This window comes from Bufo gargarizans, chromosome 4, assembly GCF_014858855.1.
Source record: "Bufo gargarizans isolate SCDJY-AF-19 chromosome 4, ASM1485885v1, whole genome shotgun sequence".
Classification (NCBI taxonomy): domain Eukaryota; kingdom Metazoa; phylum Chordata; class Amphibia; order Anura; family Bufonidae; genus Bufo; species Bufo gargarizans.
In genome coordinates this window covers 63,541,082-63,565,047 of record NC_058083.1, presented here as the reverse complement: position 1 = coordinate 63,565,047, position 23,966 = coordinate 63,541,082, and the positions used below count along the sequence as shown (strand labels likewise).

At 45.6% G+C, this 23,966-nt stretch overlaps 1 protein-coding gene and 1 long non-coding RNA gene across 2 annotated transcripts; both read right to left on the bottom strand.

Moving 5' to 3' along the window:
- Positions 1-817: 817 nt before the first annotated feature.
- LOC122933909 (gastrula zinc finger protein XlCGF17.1-like) lies at positions 818-8,090 on the bottom strand. Its single transcript, XM_044289016.1, has 2 exons — positions 8,034-8,090; positions 818-3,528 (listed from the first exon to the last, which is right to left on the bottom strand). The coding sequence occupies exon 2, from the start codon at positions 3,221-3,223 to the stop codon at positions 2,708-2,710; it is 516 nt and encodes a 171-aa protein (XP_044144951.1). The 5' UTR covers positions 3,224-3,528; positions 8,034-8,090; the 3' UTR covers positions 818-2,707.
- Positions 8,091-8,239: 149 nt separating this feature from the next.
- LOC122933945 lies at positions 8,240-8,725 on the bottom strand. The gene is made up of 3 exons (XR_006388609.1): positions 8,700-8,725; positions 8,493-8,616; positions 8,240-8,382 (listed from the first exon to the last, which is right to left on the bottom strand). It is a non-coding gene; the product is annotated as an uncharacterized LOC122933945 (long non-coding RNA).
- Positions 8,726-23,966: the final 15,241 nt, after the last annotated feature.

The following is a 23,966-nucleotide window of genomic DNA, read 5'->3' as shown; positions in this document are numbered from 1 at the left end:
TAGCTAAACAGGTTCATATGCAAGAAAAATTGCGATAGGGTTAGAGGAGACCAAATACCTAGGGTATGTCATTGGGCGCAGAGTCATCAAACCCCAAGTAAACAAAAAAGAGGCGATAAGGAATTGGCCCCAACCTGTCACCTCTAGGCAAGTAAAGTCATTCATGGGAATGGTGGGCTATTATATGAGGTTCGTTCCCCATTTTGCCACTTCAGCAGCTCCATTGACAGGGCTCTAGAAGGGACGGAAGTCCGTGATGGTTCACTGGAATGACCAAGCGGAAGAGGCTTTCTCTGCTTTGAAGTCAGCCCTGTGTGGGTCCCCGGTTTTGGTGACGCCCGACTTCAAAAAGGAGTTTATTGTACAGACCAAAGCCTTTGAAGTAGGCCTCGGTGCTGTACTGTCTCAGGAGTCAACGGGGAGGAACATCCAGTTGTCTTCCTCAGCCGTAAGCTGACTCCAGCTGAGACACGGTACAGTATAGTGGAGAGCAGCTGAGTCTCTGTTTTGGGATCTGAAGCATGGTGCTGTGCTGGAAGGTTGAGAGCCGCATGAGGGCTGCACGCTGGGAAACAGCCCCCCTAAAGCCTGCTGTGGACTGCCGGGGATAAAATGGCTAGAAAGATGACGTGTCTGTTCTATGGACTTTTCATTGTGTGAATTAAACATTAAGACTGTAATGAGTTGTTTTTCTTTTTGTGTGAATAAACACTGACATTTTGATTTACAAACTTGTTTTGCCTGAGCACTGCGTCCGCTTACCCTGCCTACCAGAGCGAATCCTCACAGTACGTATAGAGTAGCAAGGAACAGCTTATTCAATTTAAGATTTAATATAATAACAGTACAGTGCTAAAAGTTACAAAAAGATGACAAAAAGGGACATACTGAGAATCAAACAGTACAGAAATAGAATGAGGAGGAAATAATGGATGGCATACCAGTTAGATCGGTGAGGGATCTACACTGGGATAACAGTGGAAAGTTGGCCAGACTTACACGAGGTGTATCCCCAGGAATCTGAACCAGGTGTGGTTTACAGTAGACTTCACCATCCTTTTTATCAATGACAGGAGGCTGGCCAATTTGAATGCAAAATGTGAAAGGTTGTATGGCATAATTCTAATTTGAGCCAAAACATCTTGTAGGTGTCCCCGAGTAGGATAATGGGATCACCAAGGTTTACACAACATTTTTACCAACCCAGGCATAGCAAACACAAATATGAAATATTAATCAGGCCAACCTATATTTTGGTAGGTTTCCTAAGGCTAAAAATCCTGGTTCATGGGCTTGGAACACGCTGACTTACAGTGATGACATCATTTGACCATGGAACTTCCATTCCAACATTATAATCACTCACATTTATCATCATTACATTCACACAGAGAAAGCTTCATTCCAACAACTCCTTTTTGGTGGGTTATTTTTGTGTCGGAGTGTATAAAGTTATTTCCAAGTTTACTTGGTGATCCCTGAGCGCTACTTGTATTTTCCTCTCTTTGTGAGAAACCCATCAAGGAATGTCAGTATTAAGTCAGAGCAACTGGACTGGTATTTCACAAGTCATCCGACTGTCTGTAAATTAGAATACCTTATATGAGAAATCTCCGACACTAGTGATTCATGGTTCAGCCATGGAGGTAAGGCGTTGATGGCATTTGCATTACTGATGTCATTAGGTGTAATTGTACTGCATCAGGAGAGGTGTTAGGACAGCATTGTAAGTGGCAGTGTATATTGCCAGAGATTTCTTGTACAAGCCATTCTATATGAGAAAGGAATTCAGATGACCAGTGAAAAGTCTTCGAGAAAAACAAATACATGTCCAGTTGCTCTGATTTATTACTACTGATATATCATGACCTAGATGAATGAAGACCTCCACAGACCGCCAAGGAAGATATGAGATGTATAACTGTCTGTGCATGATCTCTATGGGAGAGTAGGCAATAAAAGCGCCATTGGAAGAGACCAATAGACAGTGAGGCCTCATTCACACTTTTGTATTTTGGTCGGTATCTTGTATCAGTATCTGTAAGCCGTAACAGGGAACGGAATAAAACAGAGAAAGGTATAATGGAAAGTCTTCCATGTTCGGGAGCTACTCCTAATTATATCCTACAAATACTGGTGTAAGATACTGACCAGAATACACAAGTGTGAATGAGGCAAAGAGAAGGAAATGGAAGGAAATAGAAGATCTGGGTTTTTTAACAAATTATTGTCAACTCAAATTGTTACTTTCCCCATCACCTTTATCTTGATATATTGTATTAATGAAGAGCAAATACCCATTCCATATGTCCACATAGGTTACATAAAAGTCTACAGGAGGTGTCCTTCCGTTCCTCACTGTGTCCCTCTGGATTCTCCTGCAGTGCAGGTGGAGGTATGAATACGGTAAGAAGCAAGGTCCATGGGGACAATTCATCTTCACTGCTCTGACAGTAAACAACGCTCTTCTTCTTTTTTTCTCATATCCACAATACTTTTCCTCCATCGATCCTGGTCACTGTTGACCTCAGGGTAATATAATTTGGCTCTTTGGCAAATCCAGGGTAATTCCACAGAAAAATATACTCTCATATAGGCTGTTTAATGCCTGTAAACACTTCCACATTCCAAACAAGAATTTATTTCTTCTATGTGTGAATTCTCAGAGGAGTTTAAAATTCTGATTTTCTTTTTCACATAAAAAAAATCAAAATGACTTCTCTCCTGTGTGAACTTTCTCATGTGTAGTGAGACTTGACTTTCGTGTAAAACAGTCACCACATTTGGAGCATATAAATGTTTTTTCTTCTGTGTGACTTCTCTGATGCACCTTGAGACTCCCTTTATAAAGAAAACCTTTCCCACATTCTGCACATGAATAGGGCATCTCTCTTGTGTGACTTCTCTCATGATCAACAAGCAGTGGTTTATATATAAAACCTTTCCCACATTCTGCACATGAATATGGCATCTCTCCTGTGTGACTTCTCTCATGATCAGCAAGCTGTGATTCATATCTAAAACCTTTCCCACATTCTGAACATGAATATGGGTTCTCTACTTTGTGACTTCTCTTATGTTCAGCAAGACTTGATTTATGTATAAAACATTTAACACATTCGGAACATGAAAATATTTTCTCCTCTGTGTGAATTCTCTGATGTATAATAAGACTTGACTTTTTTGTAAAACATTTGCCGCATTCTGAACATGAATTAAACATCTCTACTGGGTGAATTCTTCTGTGTGCATATAGACCTGAAAAGTTTGTGAATTCTTTTCCACATTTCCCACAATAAAAACTTGTAACCTTTTTCGGCCCGGTACTTGTGTTAGAAATCTGTGATTGGTCAGGAGAAGGTTCCTTATGATTAGGAGCATTATATGACAGATCTGGTCTGTGAAGTCCTGGATGGACATTACAGGTAATGAGGGTTTCTCCTGAAGAGCCATGCCCGATATCTTCATCTTCTCCTGTATAATTTTGTGATAAGATGAAGTTTCCCTCAGAGATCTTACTGGGATTTTCTGTTAGGATTAAAAAGAGATTTTATGTTTTCTTTCCAAACAGTAAAGAAGACAATTCTAGAAGCTTCCTATCAGGCTGTGTGCAGTTTTTGATGTAGTTTTTATGTCAAAAGGAAGGAGAAGTACAAGTCCTTCCTTTATATTTCCCATTTATATGAATCCTTTCTTGGCTTTGGCACAAAATACTGAATCAAAAACTGAACTAAAAGAAAATTATTTGTGGTCGTGTCCTTATAATTATAATGGATGGATGATAAAGTCCAGGAATCTGCTCTACACTCAGTGTAGTTCCAGCACTGACTTCCTGCACCGAAGCTACTGCAGAACAGCTGATCAGCGAGGGACAAGGTGTTGGATCCCCACCAATCAGATAGTGAAGGTCTATCCTGAAGACAGGTCACCACTTGTAAAGGAATAGACAATACTAGAGTTGAGCGGACACCTGGATGTTCGGGTTCGGCCGAACTTCCCAAAAAAGTTAGAGTTTGGACCCGAACTTGATCCAAACCCGAATCCCATTGAAGTCAAAGGAGACCTGAACTAAAATGGCTCTAAAAAAAGTCATGGAAAGGGGTAGAGGGCTGCAAATGGCAGCAAAATGTGGGTAAGAGCATGGCAAGTGCTCTGCAAACAAACGTGGATAGGGAAATTAGTTAAAATAACATAAAATACATAAAAATAATAATCTTGATCTAGGAGGACGAGGTCCATATGAAGTAGGAGTTTGAGGAGGCGGTGGACGTAGCAGTGTAGGTGAAAGCGGCGGTGGAGGAGGACGAGGTAGCCAACACTGTTTTTTGGTTTTAATTTAAAAAAATTAAAATTAGGGTACACCCCAAAAGAGTGGGAAATATCAAAAATACAACAATGAGCAATTGCGCTGCAGTATAACAATGGCTGCTTAGTGCCGGTATACATGTCTATTCTGCACAAGGTACGGACAAGTCCTGTGGGATCCAGGCCTGGTTCATTTTAATGAACGTGAGCTTGTCCACATTGGCTGTGGACAGGCGGCTGCGCTTGTCTGTGATGACGCCCCCTGTCGAACTAAACACACGTTCAGATAATACACTGGCTGCAGGGCAGGCCAGCACCTCCAAGGCGTAAAGGGCAAGCTCAGGCCATGTGCCCAATTTGGAGACCCAGAAGTTGAAGGGGGCAGACCCGTCATTCAGTACGTGTAGGTGTGTGCACACATACTGCCACCATATTGCTGAAATGCTGACTCCTGCTAAGACGTTCCATATCAGCTGGTGGTGCTGGTTGTTTTGGCGTGCTGACAATGCATTTCCACATTTCGGCCATGCTAACCCTGCCTTCTGAGGTGCTGGCGGCGCCCCAGCTGCGTTGGTGACCTCTTCCTCCTCCTCTGCCTTCGCCTTGTGCTTCCACTGTGCCCCCGCTGTCAGGTGGGAATGCCACCAGCAGCGCGTCTACCAGCGTGTGCTTGTACTCGCGCATCTTACGATCACGCTCCAGTGACGGAATTAAGGATGGTACGTTGTCCTTGTAACGGGGATCCAGCAGCGTGGCCACCCAGTAATCAGCACAAGTTAGAATGTGGGCAACTCGAAGGGGACATAGAAGTGGTATTGTAACGCTGAGAACGGCGTTATCGGCACTGGCCATGTTGGTGGAGTACTCGAAACAGCGCAACACAGGCCGTTGCGCAGTGCACACCTGATTTTGTCCCCCACTTGGTTGTGCAGGGAAGGGATGGTTCACCTGGAAAAGTAGTGGCGGCTGGGCACGACGTACTGTGGGACAGCCACCGCCATAAGGCCTTTAAAACTATCCGTCTCCACCAGACAGAATGACAGCATTTTAAAGGCCAGTAATTTAGAAATGCGTGTGGGTAGGGGGGTACTTCCTCTTCCCCTCCAGTGTTTGGGATATGAAGAGCTGAACGCTTCCGTGGGACATTGTGGAGATGCTTGGTGACCCAGGTGTTGCTGGCAGATCCTCTGTTTCCGGGGTGGCAGGTGGCACTGTCACTCCAGAGGTGGATGCAGAGGCCGAGACTGCAGCAGAAGAGGAAGCAGAGACCTCTCTTTGTTTTTGAGGTGTCTACTCCACTGCAGCTCGTGCTTTGCACTTAAATACCTGGTCATGCAGGTTGTGCTCAGGTTCAGAACGTTTATGCCTCGCTTCAGGCTCTGATTGCACAGCGTGCAAACCACTCGTGTCTTGTCGTCAGCACATTGTCTGAAGAACTGCCATGCCAGGGAACTCCTTGGAGCTGGCTTTGGTGTGCTCAGTCCCTTGCTGCGGTGGGCAGTAGGAGGCGTACTGTCTAGAGGACAGCCGCTCTGCTTTTGCACCGTGCTCCCTCTTCTGTGCTGGTGGCTCTGTGCGACCACCGCCTCTTCCTCCGAACTACACAGGTCACTCGCATGACTTTGATTCCATGTGGGGTCGAGGACCTCATCGTCCTCCACATCATCTTCCACCCAGTCTTCACCCCTGCCTTCCTTGTCAGTCTGCACACTGCAGAAAGCCATAACAGTGGGCACCTGTGTTTCGTCATCATCCAAGACGTGCTGCGATGGTCCTCCCATGTACTCATCTTGAAAGATAAGTGGTTGGGCATTGATGCACTCAATCTCTTCCACTTCTGGGGCAGGGCTAGGTGGATGGCCCTGGGAAACCCTGCTAACAGAGTCATCAAAAAGCAGAAGAGACTGCTGCATGACTTGGGGCTCAGACTGCTTGGCTGATTCGCAAGGGGGCGAGGTGAAAGACTGATGGACATCGGCTGCAGGTTCCAACTCTGATCTTTCTGCAGGAGACTGGGTGGGAGACAATGTGAAGGAACTGGATCCACTGTCAGTAACCCAATCTACTTGTTCAGGCCTCACCATTCGTAGAGCAGCATTAGGCCCGACCAAATACCGCTGCAGGTTCTGTCGCCTACTCGCACCTGAGGAAGGGGTTTCACTTGTGCGTGTAGCTGGCACAGATCGACCACGTCCTCTCCCTGCAACAGGAGCTCCACCACCAGCAGCACCACGACCTGGGCCACGTCCCTTATTTGACGCTCTCCTCATTCTCCGCAAATTTAGGATCTTGCCCAAAATGGGTGTTTTTTTAATAACAGAATAGAACAACAGTATCTAACGTGTGTATCTCACACTGACAGATGCAGCAAAGGCCGCAAATTTAGTATTTTGACCAAAATGGGTGTTTTTTTTATAACAGAATATTATTGCAGTATTTTAAACTTGTATTTGACTGTCACAAATGCACATATACTGTGCTGGTGCACTGAGCTTGCATAAAATGGCCGCCGACGCCCAACTAACTAACAGACAGATAAAAGTTCTTTTTCTCTGTCGCTGGGCTCAGGGCAGGGTAAAAAGTTTGTGCACTGCACCCACAAAACAAAATTTATGTAGCTCGCTGAGTTAACAAGCACTTCTGATTAAAGATTCTCTCCTATTCTCTCCCTCCAGTGCTATTGTACTTTGCGTTCTGTATTCAGAATGTTATTATTTTCACTTATAACCATGTTATAAGGGAAAATTATAATAATCGGGTCTCCATCCCGATCGTCTCCTAGACACCGCATCCACACTTGCTTGCGATTTTCACGCAGCCCCATTCACTTCTATGGGGCCTGCGTTACATGGAAAACGCACAATATAGAGCATGCTGCGATTTTCACGCAACGCACAAGTGATGCGTGAAAATCACCGCTCATGTGCACAGCCCCATAGAAATGAATGGGTCCGGATTCAGTGCGGGTGCAATGCCTTCACATCACGCATCGCACCCGTGTGGAATACTCGCCCGTGTGAAAGGGGCCTTACAGTTCTGGTTCGCTCAACCCTAGACAATCCCCTTATTTGTAGTAATTTACTTTTAGGTTTATTTTATTTATTTTTCAGAAAATAGCAATAGATAAAAAGTGTCAATCCATGAAAGTAATACAATTCATATACATCTATAAACATTCTCAAAGCACAAGTCACTGAAATGTAATGTCATTCTGTCATACAAACCAGTCGGACTAAGTCAGATGACTAGCAAAAGGTCTTCAAGAAAAAATATATAACAAGTCCAGTTCTTCTGACTTATCACTACTGATATACCATGACCAAGATGAATGAGAACTTTCACAGAAAGCTCCGTAAGGCTTGTGGCTGTACCAGGTTACTACAGCACAGCTGCCCCTAACTTTATTCAGATAATAATGCCATATGCTGAGGATAACCCATCAATATCAAAAGCCTGGAAAACCTCTTAAGGTGGTTAAACTTAGTTTCCTCAGACCCTGGGCATCACTGCAGCCGTTCATCGCAGCCGGCGTGCCTCCAAAACCTGATGCTAAGCCGAGTGTCCAGCCTGGAGCATGAGAGGATGGAGAGAAGAGCTGGGAGAAGATTTCTCCTGCACTGTACATAACACCGGGGCCACTGCCCGGAGTGCTACTTTACTGCAGCTGTAAGGTGGAGTCTCACCTGAAGAAACCTCCCAATTCCCTTCCTCCATTCATGATTCCATACCTGTGGTCACATGGACTGGAATGTCCTCCTCCACCTCACTCTTACACGGGGGATCGCCCATCATCCGCTCTTCTTCATCCTCCACTTTAATATCAGTCATATCTTCCCCCTGATTTGCCATCTGTAACAATTCAGGACAATACAGCAGACAGGTGGGGAATCTAACAGATCCACATAAGAGACCCCCACAATCTATGACCCCTCTATGACTGCAGGACCCCCCTATATAGATGTGTATAGGGCTCAGCTCCATCTACCTGATGGTTCTCTGGGAGCTTCTCCTCTGGACAGTCCTGGGAATACAGAGGACGAGGACATCTCTCGGGGGGATTTCTTTCTACGGGACCATCTATAAGAAACACAAAGGGACAGGAGAGATTATTACATGTAATGATGAGATGATGGGAGTAGTATCTATGTGATCTTTACACATTTATAATCAGGATGATCTAGTCTTACCTGGTGATGTCAGAGGTCGGGGAGCCTCCATCATGGCCTCCTTGTACAGATCATTGTGTCCTTCTACATACTCCCACTCCTCTATGGAGAAATAGACTGCCACATCCTGACACCTTACAGGAACCTGACAACACAATGACACCGTCATCACCCAGACCCCTCCAGTGCTGTTACTGGAGAATTTCCCAGCATTCCCAGCAGTGTCACCTCTCCAGTCAGCAGCTCCATTATCTTGTGGGTGAGCTCTAGGATCTTCTGCTCATGTATCAGGGGGGGAGGCTCTGTGATGGGGGTCCTGCTCCACCCTCCTGACTCATGGATGATGGGAGTCTCCCCCGATGTCTTCTTCACTATGGTGTAATCCTGTGGATGGAGAGAGACACTTAGGGAAAGAAATTATTTCTTGACTCCAGATCTACACTCAGAATCCCTCCCTGGATCATGGCCCCATCTCCAGTAATCTAGTCACTAGAAGCTGGAATATTATTACCCTCCAGACCTCCAGGCCCCTTCTGGACTCTTCTAGAGAATCCCCCATGACTCCTTCCTCTGGCAGAGAGCTCCATAGTCTCACTGCTCTTACAGTAAAGACTCCTCTTCTATGTTGGTGGAGAAACCTTCTTTCCTCTAGATGTAGTTGAGGCCTCCTTGTTATAGTCCAGTATCATCTAGATGTCAGACTAGTGGTAGAAATCCTCCCTCCAGGCCACACTCCGGCCATCTCCTCCTCTGCTTCCTTTCCTCCTGGGTGCAACGTGCCTACTTACCTTCTCATGGCTCCTACAACATGACTATTGGTCTCCATGATCCATCACTGACCATACTGGTGGCTGATCTTCAGGTTCTCCATCACTTGGAAGGTCTGGAGGCCGTTCTCCATGACTCTGGACTCTTCCTATCACTTCCTATGATGGATTCTCCTTCCTGATGTCTGACTTGTTACAGAATACAATAAAGAGGAGAGAAATCTAGAAAAGTTTACCTCTCCGCTCAGCAGGGAGATGATCTCCAAGGTGAGGTCTAATATTCTTCTGCTGATCTCCTTCCTGTCCATCCTTGGTGGTCATTCAGGAGAAGAGGAGAGACCTGGAGGAGCTGGAGGCTTCTAGTACTGCAGGCGCCTTTATGAGGAGAGGAGAGGCTGAAAATCCTCCAGGGACAAGAGCATTAGTGAGATCCAGAACCGCACTTACTGCTCCTGGAGAGACCCCGCTTCTCAGGGCCCCCAGCACCGGGGATAAAGGGGGATTCTGGAGAAATGGCTGATACCAGAGAGAAGAAGAGGCTCCAGACACCACAGCAGTGACTACCGACCAGGACCTGCTCTGTATCTGCTGCACTGCAAGAGCTGAAGGACCTGGGATGATGTCACTGTCATGTGATCAGGAGGGGGCGGAGCTCAGCAGTGGGGAGAAGTGGTAGAGAAGGACCTGGGATGATGTCACCATCATGTGATCAGTGCAGGGGGCGGAGCTCAGTGGTGGAAAGTATAAGTGGTGGTGAAAGACCTGTGATGATGTCACCATCATGTGATCAGGAGGGGGTGGAGCTAAGCAGTGGAGAGGATAAGTGGTGGTGAAAGACATGTGATGATGTCACCATCATGTAACATAGTTCTGCCGGGTTCTCACACTATTTAGTTTTCCATTCTTCTGATCCGTCAGAACAGAAAAATATAGGAAAAAACGGATCCTGTATTTAAAGGTTCCGTTATGCTTAGTTATGCACAGTCGGCATCCGTGTTAGCAATTTCCACATGCAGGACTTTATCTCTGTCCCCGTAGCTGTGTGTGTAGTATTATCATATGATCTAGGACACCAGGATTATAGAAGGACATCTGTTCGTAGAGATACATTAGAACCCCGACGTCAGTTATTTCAGGGGGAGTTAGAAGAACTCTGAATGAAAGAATCCCTCGACTACAAAGGGTTATTTCTGTGTCAGCTGCAGGGGTTAATTTGTCCTTTCGGCCGTACGCTGATCGGGGGAGGAAGAGTCAGATGAAGGTTATTGTGCCGGTATGTGGACAGGAAGAAGTAGTCCGCTGGGCCGTGCTGGATGTGGTCCGCATTGTATGGAGGTTTTACAGATTAGGAAGGCACAGTTACAGGGATTAGAGATGAGCGAATCGAAGATGACGAAGTGAAATTCGTTGTGAATTTGAGGAAAAATTTGATTTGCACCGAATGCAAATTTCCTCGCGCTTCGTAGTAACGAATCACATTTTTCCTAAAATGGCGGCTGCACATGTGAGGACATGGAGAAAGGAAGTCTGGGAAGGCGGGATCACCCAGACTGACATGCATGCAGCCAATCAGCAGCCAGCCAGCCCTGTGATGTCACATCTTAGATTCTGCCATTCACCAGCGTACTTAGTGCAGGGAGAGACGTGTCTGCAGGCGCTAGGGACAGTGCGAGGAAAATCATCATTGTGCTAAAAAATATATTTATAAGTGCAGGGAAAGGATAGGGAGGAATCATCCACAGCATTTATGTAGAACAGGGTTCAGTCGGGGAGGTTACAGCCTGGGTGGAACGATCCTATTACACCTTGCTGCACTGACTGCGGATCCACATTGCCATCATACAGCTCTGTAATTCCAGCAAACCGCTCTTATTAGGATGCAGGTGCTGTGTGATACCGCCATTAACAGGGGTTATTACAAGGAAATATTTCCATGTCTTATTTGCCCTTGTGCGGTGCAGTTATATGTTCTAACGCAGTTTTGGGCTTTTATTAGTGGGAAAAAAGGGCTTATTAGCCATTGTGTGGTGAAGTGAGAAAATCATAGACTTTTTGGGGTGTTTTAAAGTCCTTTTTATTTATTTATTTGATCTAACATTTGGTTATGTGATCTAACAGTATGTCAGAGAAGTGCCAGGCCCTGCACCGGGGAGTGGCAGAGGCCTAAATCTTTCTGGCGCAGGCAGAGGACGCAGCAGGGGTCACTTCGAGAGGCCTGAGCTCCCAGTGTCAGCTAGCGGTTGTGTTGTGACCAGCAACCCAGCGGTTCTTAAATGGTTGGCTCGATCTTCGACTTTGTCGCAACTTACATCAGACACCCCCAGCCAAGAGTCAGTGGGTTTGTCAGACACAACCCTTAGTTGTCATGGCCCGGGAGCAGGCCCTGTGCCCTCACCTGTCCTCAACCTGCCTCTGTCCTTTCATCCACTAGGTGGGTAAGTAGTGATGAGGAGAGTGGGGTGGGAGCTGGAGTTGCGAGCAATCAGGCTCCTGACCCAGAGACGGTTGAGGAAGACATCAGTGACGTGCAGACAGTACTCGATGAGGATGTAGCCGATCGCACTTGGGAGCCGGGTGACGAAGGGGCTTCATTTTTTTAAATTATTTTCCTTATATAATAATGTAACATTATAAAATCCGGTGTCTCCATGATAAATCTGCAGCATGGGGGCCCCGTGTGGCTTCTACACACTTTCAAAATAATCCTTCAGCGGGGCAAATAGATACCGGATGATCGGGGCGCTCCATGACCTTCCCAGGAGCTTCTGTCGGAAGCAGCGGTTCATTTCTGAGACATCCATATAGTGCGGGGGGGGATCTGAAGACCCTCTCCATCTCCGTGCACCACAGGATGTCCTCCTTCCCATCCATGATGACTCGGAACTTGTGATGTTTTCCCTGATGCAGAGACCAGGGGCTGGTAGTTATGGTTTGAATCTTGATGAACTTCTCGACTCTTCAGGGCTCAAAGCAATCTTGAAGCTTTTCAGAAGAAGAGAAGCACAGTCAGCACTGCACCGTGCGGTTTCTGATAGCTTGTGACTGGATTCACACTTGCCACGGCTGCTCACGCAATACTATGGAGATAAAATTTAAAAAAGTGCTGGGGGGCTTGCCCAAGCATAGTGGACCGGGGAGGATAGTGGGCAGTAGCACAGGGGCGCCAAGGTGAAGAAAAAACAGATATGGGCGGTGTAGTAAGTCTATGGAAGGTTACTACTTTGCTAGTTGGATTTGTGCTTCTGCTTCACAGTATCGATATATTGCAAAGAAATATATATCACTGTGTCTATATAGTGAGTGGTTCTATTTCACAGTCTCAGTATATGGTAAGCTTATATATCACTGTGTCTCTTTATATTTTGTTATATTGATTCTATTTCACAGTATTGGGTGTTTTTAACCCATACTGCTCTTGAGAAAGGGGAAGATACCCTGAAACGCGTTGAGCTTTTATTCATTTATGCAATAAAAAAGTCTCCATTTGGAACCCTGACAACCATCATTTGGGACGTGGAGGAAAGTTTATACTACCTGACAAGCGATCTCGGCGGGGGAGGAGCAGGTATAGGTGTATTTTGCTTATCCTATATCTCCCTCTCTGGTGAAGTAAGTCACCTTCCGTTTCCTTCTCATATAATTCTTTTAACATGATTATTATCCATATTATTTATTATCTTTTAAATACCCGCACAGTGATACATGTGTCGCCATATATCGATACTGTGAAATAGAATCAATGTAACAAAATATAAAGAGACACAGTGATATATAGGCTTACCATATACTGAGACTGTGAAATACAACCACTAACTGTATAGACACAGTGATATATCTGCCTTTGCAATATATCGATACTGTGAAGCAGAAGCACAAATCCAACTAGCAAAGTAGTAACCTTCCATAGACTTACTACACCACCCTTATCTGTTTTTTCTTCATCTTGGCACCCCTGTGCTACTGCCCACTATCCTCCCCGGTCCACTATCCTTGGGCAAGCCCCCCAGCACTTTTTACAATTTTATCTCCATATTATCTTGCAGTGCACTGACGTACACTGCTTTAGGGTGCTGCCTCGGTGAATACCCACCAAACCACCTACATCCCATCCCTAGCATTCCGTCACTTCTAAATAGACCTCTTGGCGCTCCAGAGAATATTTTTCCTCCTTCCCTTTTTACTGCGTTTAATCCCCCTTCCGTTTTTTCTCTTCTTCAACACGCAATACTATGGTGGTGCTCTGCTATTGAAAGTGTTGATAGCAATCACAAAAATAAGATGATGGTGAAAAAGTGGCACTCACCATTTGTTGTATTGATAGTAGATTTAATTCTGGTAAAAACATGCTAGATGCGGGACACTGCACAGCAATACAAGGCAATAGCGGTATCGCACTAAACACTGCTTTGTCAAGCACTGTGCGATACGGCTGTTGCCTTGAATTGCTGTGCAGTGACCCGCTTCTAGCATGTTTTTACCAGAATTAAATCTACTATCAATACAACAAATGGTGAGTGCCGCTTTTTCTTCATCATCTTATTTTTAAAATCTTGAAGCTTTGTCTTCTCATTGTCTGTAGCTACTAGAGGCCTGTTCATGCCAGGCAGATTCCCCCAGAAGTATCTGGCTCGATGAGCAGCCAATACCACACTTACATCAATCTTGACAGGATTCGTCTCCAGGTGGAGAGAAATAGTTTTTTTGGAATGCTTTCTCCATCGCAATCACTTTGTCGAATAACCAGAAGACTGGCCGATTCTCTCCTGTCTTAGGCAACACTTCATTTATTTAATAAAATGTATTAAATATTTAATATTAAATTGAACCAAAACTTCATTACAATTACTGTATAAGTAACTAAACTTAAATTCGCAAATATATTTGTAACGGATCTCCTGGCACCCCGATCGGGTACCTCCGTTGATAGATGCTCCTAGTGCATCCCGAGGACTCCAAGCACTCCGCTCTACACCAAAACCACCAACGGAACCAAGAACAGGAACAGCTCTTACAAGAGCTAGTAGTTATAGCCAGGGCAGTATAGCAAATCTTCAGCGTATAGCAATCCCCCAGTGTTGATCAGTTACCCAAACACCAGCCTCAACATGATAAAGGGTAAAAACAGGAACTCTTTATTGAACACACAAGCATTGACTTATACACATTTTCCAACAAGGTTACCACCCACAGGGTTTTGTAAAAACAACCAATAAACACGTACAATACACTTAGACACTCCCACACAAAATCCTCCCCTATGCTTGTGATACAATTTTTTTGAGAAAAAGGCACACGGTCGCCATTTGGCAGGAGAGGAACCCTGAGACAAGACTGCACCCACACCCACCTCAACTATGAAGGGTAAAGAAATATCAGGTTGCACCAAGATGAGGGCGGAAGCAAAACTCTCCTTGATATTAGAAAAAGCCTTACGCGCCTCTACCGACCAAGAAGAAAAATCTACCCCCTTTCTGGTCATATCAGTGAGTGGTTTAACAATAGAGGAATAATTCAAAATAAACTTCCTGTAATAATTGGCAAAGCCCAAAAAACGCATCAGCGCCTTCTGATTCTCAGGAAGCTCCCACTTAAGCACAGCGCGGACCTTCTCGGGGTCCATGCGAAAACCAGAAGCGGAGAGAAGAAACCCCAGAAATTGAATTTCCCCAGTCGTCTCCATGACACCACATGCTGAGATTGACTCCCTCCTGATTGGACAGGAAAAACACAGAGAGGTTAAAACCCCCACCCCCTCCTCACATCACCAGTGTTTTTCCTGTCCCATCAGGATAAGGAAGCAGGAGAGGTGCACGGAGCTCGTTGGGCTCACCTGGAGTATCGTCTCATCCACAGGCCGAGGTCGGATCTGCAGTGCAGCTCTCCCTCCTCTGTTCGGTCAGGCCTGGGCTCGGGCACACACGTAGTGCCCCTGCGAAGATTCCCTCTGCGGCGGTCCAGGAGGGCTTGATGCAGAGGGAAGGAGGACGCGGCGGATCGGCGCTGAGATGCGTCCCTTCCGGCTGGCAGGCAAGTGACGTCAGACGCCAGGGGGCGGAGCAAGACGCGCTGACGTCATCCACATGCGCCACAGGTCCTGAAGCGAGGGAACACCATAAAAACGCACAGGACCTGGGTAATGGCGCCCTGCTTAAGCGTGGCTCATACTAGGAGCATCTTTGTGCGGTCGGGAGTCAAGATGAGCACCCCCCTCGCGCCGGGCTCTGGAACCGAGCCTGCATCAAACCCTGGGACAGTGAGTAACATGCTCTCAGGCATATGATTTGTATGGTGGGTTCAGTTTGCTCATCCTTTCCTCCCTTAACATTTTCAGGGAGAAAAGGATTCCACTTCTGCAGCCAAAAAAACCAAAAAATGTGGTATTTGCGGCAAGAGATTATCTAACACAGGATCCAAAGCCCTGTGTAAAGAATGTACAGCCAGTGTCATCAAGGCTGAGTCTTCTGGTTTAATTGAAGACATTAGAAAAGTGGTAAAAGAGGAGGTCCAGCTAGCCTTAGCTGCCAGAGAACCCACTCCCCCCAAAGTTGCTCCCACTCAGGATTCCCGTAGTGTTAAATCACTCATCCTGGATTCCGACTCTGAGGGACTGGCGGTCTCAGACTCCGAATCGGTGCAAAAGCACCCAGGATCTTCAGACGAAGAGAGCGAATATAAGCGCTTCCTGTTCAATCCTGAAGATATTGAGGAACTTATCAGGGCCATCAGGGCCACCATTCAGATGGAGATGCCTAAAGCCCCTAAGTCTACCCAACAAGAAATATTTGGGGGTCTAGGGGAAAGAAAGAAGGCGGTTTTTCCGGTCCCTGATAGTGTACAAAAACTAATTCGATCAGAATGGGAAAAACCGGATAAAGGATCCTTTATCCCAAGGGGAATTAAGAGACGCTACCCCTTTAGCCAAGAGGATTGTACAGGATTGGGAAACTATTCCAAAAGTGGACGCGCCGGTGGCCAAGGTAGCAAAACATACGGCCCTGCCGTTTGAGGACTCAGCACAGTTGAAAGATCCTCTAGACAGGAAAACGGAGAGTCTCTTGCGAAAGACCTGGGAGACTACGGCGGCCCTTCTCAAACCAGGCGTCGCCTCTACATGTGTGGCCAGAACACTGAACCTCTGGCTAGACCAGCTAGAGATACATCTGGTTAACAAAACGCCACGAGATCAAATTCTAGAGAGCTTGCCTCTACTAAAGATGGCAACCTCGTTCCTAGCAGACGCAGCAGCCGAATCAGTGAAACTATCTGCCCGTACAGCTGTTCTCTCAAATACTGCGAGAAGGGCATTATGGCTCAAAGCGTGGTCAGGAGACATCACATCTAAAAATAAATTAATCGCACTCCCCTTCCACGGTCAGTACGTCTTCGGTGAAGATTTGGACAAAATCCTAGACAACGCAACAAATAAAAAAAGGGGGTTTCCCGAGGAAAGATATAAACAAAAGAGACAGCCCTTTCGTGACCGATTTTTTTCAACCCGAAAATAAAAAAGATAAAGGGAAGACTGGGAGGTGGAGTTATGCGAAGGGAGGCAGAGGGAGAAGTTTCCTCTTCAACCCAAACCGGGCAGAGGCCTCCTCATCCAATAGCAAACAATGACGCTATACCTGTGGGGGGAAGACTCAGCTCCTTTCTAAAATCTTGGGAGCACGTAACAAACAGCAGGTGGATCTTAAGTATTATACAGGAGGGTTATCAGATAGATCTTCTTTCTCCCCCCCCCCACAGAAATACGTAATCACTACCCTTCCCCCATCTCAAACTGTGACCTTAAAAAAAGATATAAAAAACCTATTAACCTTGGACGCCATAGAGCCAGTTCCAAAAAATCAGACAGGGCTGGGATTTTATTCCCGCCTCTTCATTATAAAAAAACCAAACGGGAAATCCAGGGTAATTATAAATCTGAAACATCTAAACAAATATGTAAGATATCAAAAATTCAAAATGGAGACCCTGAAGTCAGCAGTGAAGCTCTTGAAGAAGGACGCGGTGATGGCCACAATAGATTTAAGCGACGCTTATTATCATGTTCCAATTCACAGGTCATCAAGGGAGTTTCTAAGGTTCGCAGTAAAATTGGAGGGAAACATTCAACATTTCCAGTTCAGGTGTCTCCCCTTCGGGATCTCTTCTGCCCCGAGGGTTTTTACCAAAATAATGGCGGAAGCCTTGACAACCTTGAGAGAAAAGGCAAGTTTGTGTGATCCCCTATCTGGACGACCTACTGGTAGTGGCAGACAACATAGAGACCATGAAAAACCATCTCGGGTTAGTCCTGGGGCATCTACAGAACCTAGGTTGGATCATCAATTGGGAAAAATCGGATTTAATCCCATCCAAACGGAAAGATTTTCTGGGCATAACCTTAGACACAGTCTCCCAAAGATCTTTTCTGCCACCTCAAAAGATAGTAAAGCTTCAGTACAGCTTTGAGGAAGTTCAAGAAGGAGAAATTCTGTTCGATAAGACAGGCCATGAAGGTATTAGGGAGTCTGTCTGCTTGCATTCCAGCAGTAGCCTGGGCACAGTTCCATCTAAGACCACTCCAGAAATTTATCTTAGACAAATGGAACAGATCACAATTAACCCTAGAGAGGAGAATATTCTTAGATACAAAGACCAAAAAATCGCTAACTTGGTGGCTCAGCAGATCCAACCTAGAAAACGGGATTTTCTGGGCACAAGATCTCCCTCTAGTCATCACAACAGATGCCAGTCTCCACGGTTGGGGAGCGATCGTCCAGGGGAACTCCTACCAGGGAACATGGGGGAGTTACGTAAGTCAGCAATCCTCAAATTTCAAGGAGCTGAAGGCAGTGTGGGAAGCACTGAAACATACGAGTCAGCTGGCAGAAGGACGTCACGTCCTAGTCTACTCGGACAACGCTACAGCCGTGGCCTTCATCCAACACCAGGGAGGCACAAGGCATCACCTGTTACAGAACCTGGCGAACAAAATCTTTTCCTGGGCAGAAAGCAACATTCAATCTCTTTCAGCGGTTCATCTGAAGGGAGTATTAAACATTCAGGCCGATTACCTAAGCCGGCACAGACTAGACCCTGGGGAATGGATGTTAGCCCCAGAAGTCTTTCACTTAATCACAAAGAAATGGGGCAGGCCGACGATAGACCTGTTTGCATCCAGGAGAAATCATCAGCTAAACCAGTTCTTCTCCCTCAACCCCAGGGATCATCCGGGGGCAGTAGACGCCTTCAATCAGAGCTGGACAACAAACCTAGTCTACGCATTCCCCCCATTTCCGCTTATTCCCAAAGTATTACAGAAGTTCCTAAGGAGAGTTGTACACTAATACTGATAACCCCCTTCTGGCCCAAAAGAAGTTGGTTCTCCCTCTTGAAAGCCCTCAGCGTGGAAGCTCCTTTCCTTCTACCTCGGAGGCCGGACCTTCTAAGTCAGGGGCCCATCACTCACCCAGACCTGGAAATACTAAAATTATCAGCCTGGATTCTGAAGAATCCAACTTATTAAACTTCGGTTTATCAAAAAAAGTAGTGAACACCTTACTCCTTAGCAGGAAGCAGACTACCAACGATAAGTACCAAAAAATATGGAAGAAATTCGCGGATTGGTCTGGAACCTCCTTCAACCAGTTCAGAGCCAACATCTCACTAATCCTGGATTTTCTTCAAGAAGGGCTAGATTTAGGGCTATCCCCTAATACCCTTAGGGTCCAGGTATCGGCCTTAGGGGCACTATATAATACCAAGCTAACGGAACATCCCTGGATATCCAGATTCCTTAAAGCAGCAGATAGGATCAGACCTACGATTAAAAACATGGTGCCACCATGGAACCTTAATACGGTACTAGGGGGTCTAACCTCCAATCCATTTGAACCTCTGGACTCTATTCACATCAGATGGCTTACAATTAAAACTATATTTTTGGTGGCAATAACCTCAGCCAGAAGGGTCTGTGAGCTGCAGGCCTTGTCCATCCAAGAACCATTCCTTACAATATTTGAGGACAGATTAATTTTCAAATTAGATCCAACTTTCCTCCCCAAGGTAGTCTCGACCTTTCATAGGTCTCAGGACATTGTTCTCCCTTCGTTCTGTAACGATCCGAAAAACGATCAGGAATCTACTTACCACACATTAGACGTCCGGAGAGCGGTATTAAAGTACCTGGAAGCTACCAGTCTTTGGAGAATAGACAAAAATCTGTTTGTCCAATTTTCAGGTCCCAACAAGGGGAGGAAAGCGGCGAAAAGTTCCATCTCTAGATGGATTAAGATGGCCATCTCGGAAGCATACAAAGCTCAGGGAAAAGATGTCCCCGCTTCACTAAAGGCACATTCTACGAGAGGCATGGCCGCCTCCTGGGCGGAAAAAGCTTCAGCCTCCTTACAACAGATTTGCAGGGCAGCAACCTGGAAGAGAGCTCATACTTTCACTAAGCACTACAGGCTAGACTTAGCCGCTAATGATGACCTAAGATTCGGACGTAAGGTCCTGTCGGCAGTCGTCCCCCCCTAATGATATCTTTGATATTATCTCAGCATGTGGTGTCATGGAGACGACTGGGGAAATGAGTATTACACTCACCGGTAATCCGGTTTCCTGGAAGTCTCCATGACACCACATACATCCCACCCTTTGTTCTGCTATTAGCTATTATCCTTTCATCCTGGGGTTCTTCGTTAAAATACACTGGTGATGTGAGGAGGGGGTGGGGGTTTTAACCTCTCTGTGTTTTTCCTGTCCAATCAGGAGGGAGTCAATCTCAGCATGTGGTGTCATGGAGACTTCCAGGAAACCGGATTACCGGTGAGTGTAATACTCATTTCTGGAACCGCAAACACACATTTCTCCAGTTTCGCATATAATTTATTCTCCCGCAGGATGAGCAAGACCTGACGTAAATGTTCCTTATGAGTTTTGAAATCAGGAGAAAAAATCAAAATGTCATCCAAATACACTAATACAAATTTTCCCATCAAATGATAAAAAAATGCTGTTCACGAAATGCTGAAAAACGGCTGGGGCATTCATCAAACCAAAAGGCATAACCAAATTTTCAAAATGGCCCTCAGGGGTATTGAAGGCCGTCTTCCATTCGTCCCCTTCTCTGACCCTGACCAGGTTGTATGCCCCTCTTAGATCTAATTTGGAAAAGACTTTAGCCCCAACAACCTGGTTAAACAGGTCCGGAATTAGAGGAAGCGGATAAGGGTCACGAATAGTGATACTGTTCAGCTCCCTGAAATCCAGACAAGGTCTTAAAGAACCATCTTTTTTCTTAACAAAGAAAAAACCAGCGGCAACAGGTGACTTCGAGGGTCGTATGTGTCCTTTTCTCAGACTCTCAGAGATATAAGCACGCATAGCGATCCTTTCAGGTTGGGAAAGATTGTATAAACGAGATTTAGGCAGCTTAGCGCCTGGGATGAGATTAATAGGGCAATCGTACTCCCTGTGCGGGGGCAAATCCTGAACTCTACTCTCAGAGAAGACATCCGAAAATTCAGAGAGAAAAGGTGGTACAGTCTTAGTAGCAACCTCAGAAACAGATGTCGTGAGGCAATTCTCTCTGCAAAAGTCACTCCAGCCTCGCTTGCCAATCAATGGTGGGATTATGTTTAGTGAGCCAGGGTAGCCCCAACACTAGAGGAGTAGGCAAACCGCTAAGGACGAAACATGACACATCCTCAACATGAGCATCACTCACAATTAAACGGATATTTTGAACTATGCCCTTTAATGATTTCTGAGAAAGTGGAGCGGAATCAATAGCAAAAACAGGAATATCCTTTCCCAAAGTGCACACCTGGAAACCATGAGTTATTGCAAATTGATTATCAATGAGATTGACCGCTGCTCCACTATCCACAAAAATCTCACAAAAAATGCTCTTGCTCTCTAGCGCCACCCTAGCAGGCAGGACAAAACGGGAACTACAAGCAAACGGAAAACCTTCAATTTCCGCCTCAACCCTGCCAATAGTAACAGACGGAACATTTTTTAAATATTTTTTCTGTTTGTTTCTTTATTACTCCCAGAAAACTGCCTGAATCTCCTAGAGGGACAAACATTTGCCAAATGATTTATACCTCCACAACAAAAACAAACCCTCCCATGCGAGCTGAATCTTCTATTGTCAGAAGCAATCAACCCCAGGGTAAAAACAGGAACTCTTTATTGAACACACAAGCATTGACTTATACATATTTTCCAACAAGGTTACCACCCACAGGGTTTTGTAAAAACAACCAATAAACACGTACAATACACTTAGACACTCCCACACAAAATCCTCCCCTATGCTTGTGATACAATTACCCCACACAATGGGTTGATGTAATTGTATCACAGGCAGGAGAATACACAGTGTCTTCTGTCCTGGAGACAACCGAGGAGTAAGTCAATTATCTCTCAGGAGAAAGGGAAATCGCCAATACACACGTGGGGACAATAGGACAGACATCACTACTCAAATATACAATGTCCCACCCTTTACAATACACATAGACATTTAACATATCCCAAAATGGCACGAATGAGACCCGGGGTTCAAAAGTTAGTAAAAGTCCTTTGTAAACAAAGGAAGCCTGACTGATGAGAGGGCCCATAATCCTGGGGCAAGAGGCTGGTAGCCAGGCTTTTCCACAACCCATTGGCGAGATTGGTTTCGTCACAATATTATCCTAATCTTCTATGGAAATTCCCAGACAATCAATTTGCAAAGCCTTTTGTGCCGGAGAATGTGTATTATTAAATCGTGCCAAGCGAGGTGGCCTCCCCATGCTGCTGACACCTCCACACTTTGTTGTCGTGCCACTCTGTGGTCTCCTCATGCGGCTGCCACCTCCACACTATGTCACCTTGCCACTCTGTGGCCTCCTGATGCTGCCGCCACCTCCACATTGTCGTTGTGCCACTTTGTGGCCTCCTGATGCTGTTATCACCTACAGACTCTGTCTTTGGGCCACTCTGTGGTCTCCTCATGCTGCTTCCACCTCAACGCTATGTCATAGTGCCACTCTGTGGACTTCTCATTTTGTTCCCACCCTCTCGACTTCATGACTGGGCCACTATTTAGCCTTTTTGGCCTGGCTGACATCATCATTTATTTGACCTTTCTTCTGATCTGTCAGAAGGAAGATAAAATGAGACGCACATTGGATCCTGTCTGCGTAGCAGCTGTAAGGCCTGTATGGTCCCATCAGAATTGGCTTATGATTTGGTAGCCAAAAGAAGGAGTGGGTACAAAACACTGAAGACTTGCAAATATTCACGTGTCATCTCTGTTTTGGATCCACTCCTGTTTTTTTTGGGGGGCATTAGCAATACTGAAGGATTACTCACCAAATGCTGACTGAGTGAAGGCGTATGCTCTACAAACAGGATCCATTTTTTGTGGGTTATTGTTCTGACGGGTAATAGGAAGGGCAAAATAATCAGTGACATCAACACAAATTTAGTGTCACCGCCGGCAGTGGGAGAGATCTTAGAAGTTCAGATAGACGGAAGACTCAGAAGTCTATCTGACAGATCTCTTGTTTTCATTGTTGCTGACAGGTTTCCATCCCTTCACAGATGCTGCTCATTATCAGTCAGGTGGCTCTTTATATGTTCTGCCTCTCACTTGTTTCCCTGTGGCTGATAGTTCTTCTGTGGAGTGCTCTGCTTGTGTGGTGGTTCTCCTCTCAGATTTCTGTGCATGTGCATTTCTACCTTTGAGATTTGTTGTTGATGTTGTTAGCAGCTTAGGTAGCGTATCAGGGATTGCTAGGAGGTGACCTTTTTGTTCCATTGATTTGGGGCCTAGTCTGTCGTTTAGTTGTGGTTACCTTAGGTGGTCTTTCCTTCCCCGTACTTCCCATGACACTTCTGACACCCTCTCCACTCTGTCGGGGGGGGGGCTCTACTTGTATAAGCGTTTAATACAACAGGTTCTGTAGACATCTATGTAGAATCAGCTGATGACGGTGTAAAAGGAGTGCGCTCTTTCATGCTACAGTAGGATCTTGGGCCTCTGCATGGTTCTTTATACCTGGAGTTCACTCTTGAGTTATTTGGTCAGTTTTGGCCCTGTAACTGCCCAAATAAGTGAAGTGTGCAGTGATTGTGAGACATCTGCCTGTCATGCAGACTCACAGTGTTATTTCACTACCAAAGCAGACTCCCTATGTGTGTTACTGCAAGGCACAGTATTCTACACCACTATAAAGGCTCTCTCCAGCCAGGAAATAGCAATTTTTTAACACTATTTCCCAAAAATTCGGCGAACCAGCGAATAGAATTTTTGAGACAAATTCATTCATCTATAAAAGGGATACCCCGCGTTGAGAGTGCCCTGAACTAAGAATCTCCTTGCGAGTGCCATGTGCTTGGGGAGATTTAGGTCTGTCTCAATAGGCAAGACATTTGGTACCTTAAACCCTGTTCTAAATATCGGTCCACAGGGAGTGCAGACAATAGAGTCCAGCAGAAGGTCTCCGTAGGTGAGGCTCCGTTCTCTCCGAGTTCTTGTGAGGCTCTTCATTTGTCCTGGGCCCTTTATGTTTGTCTGTTTCTATGTCTGTTCCATCTTACATTGAATGTTATGCTTGTTACGTATTATATGTGGACCAGCGATCTGACCTCAGAAATTGCTAACAGACTGGTAGAGGAAGATCAGAGAGCCCAACTACGAGAGTGGAGGTACACGACATAGAGAGCAGTTCACCTCCACCTCTGTGTT

Bases quoted from the DNA above. Each gene is read 5' to 3' on its own strand.
- LOC122933909 (XM_044289016.1), bottom strand. From the start codon at position 3,223: ATGTTTAATTCATGTTCAGAATGCGGCAAATGTTTTACAAAAAAGTCA.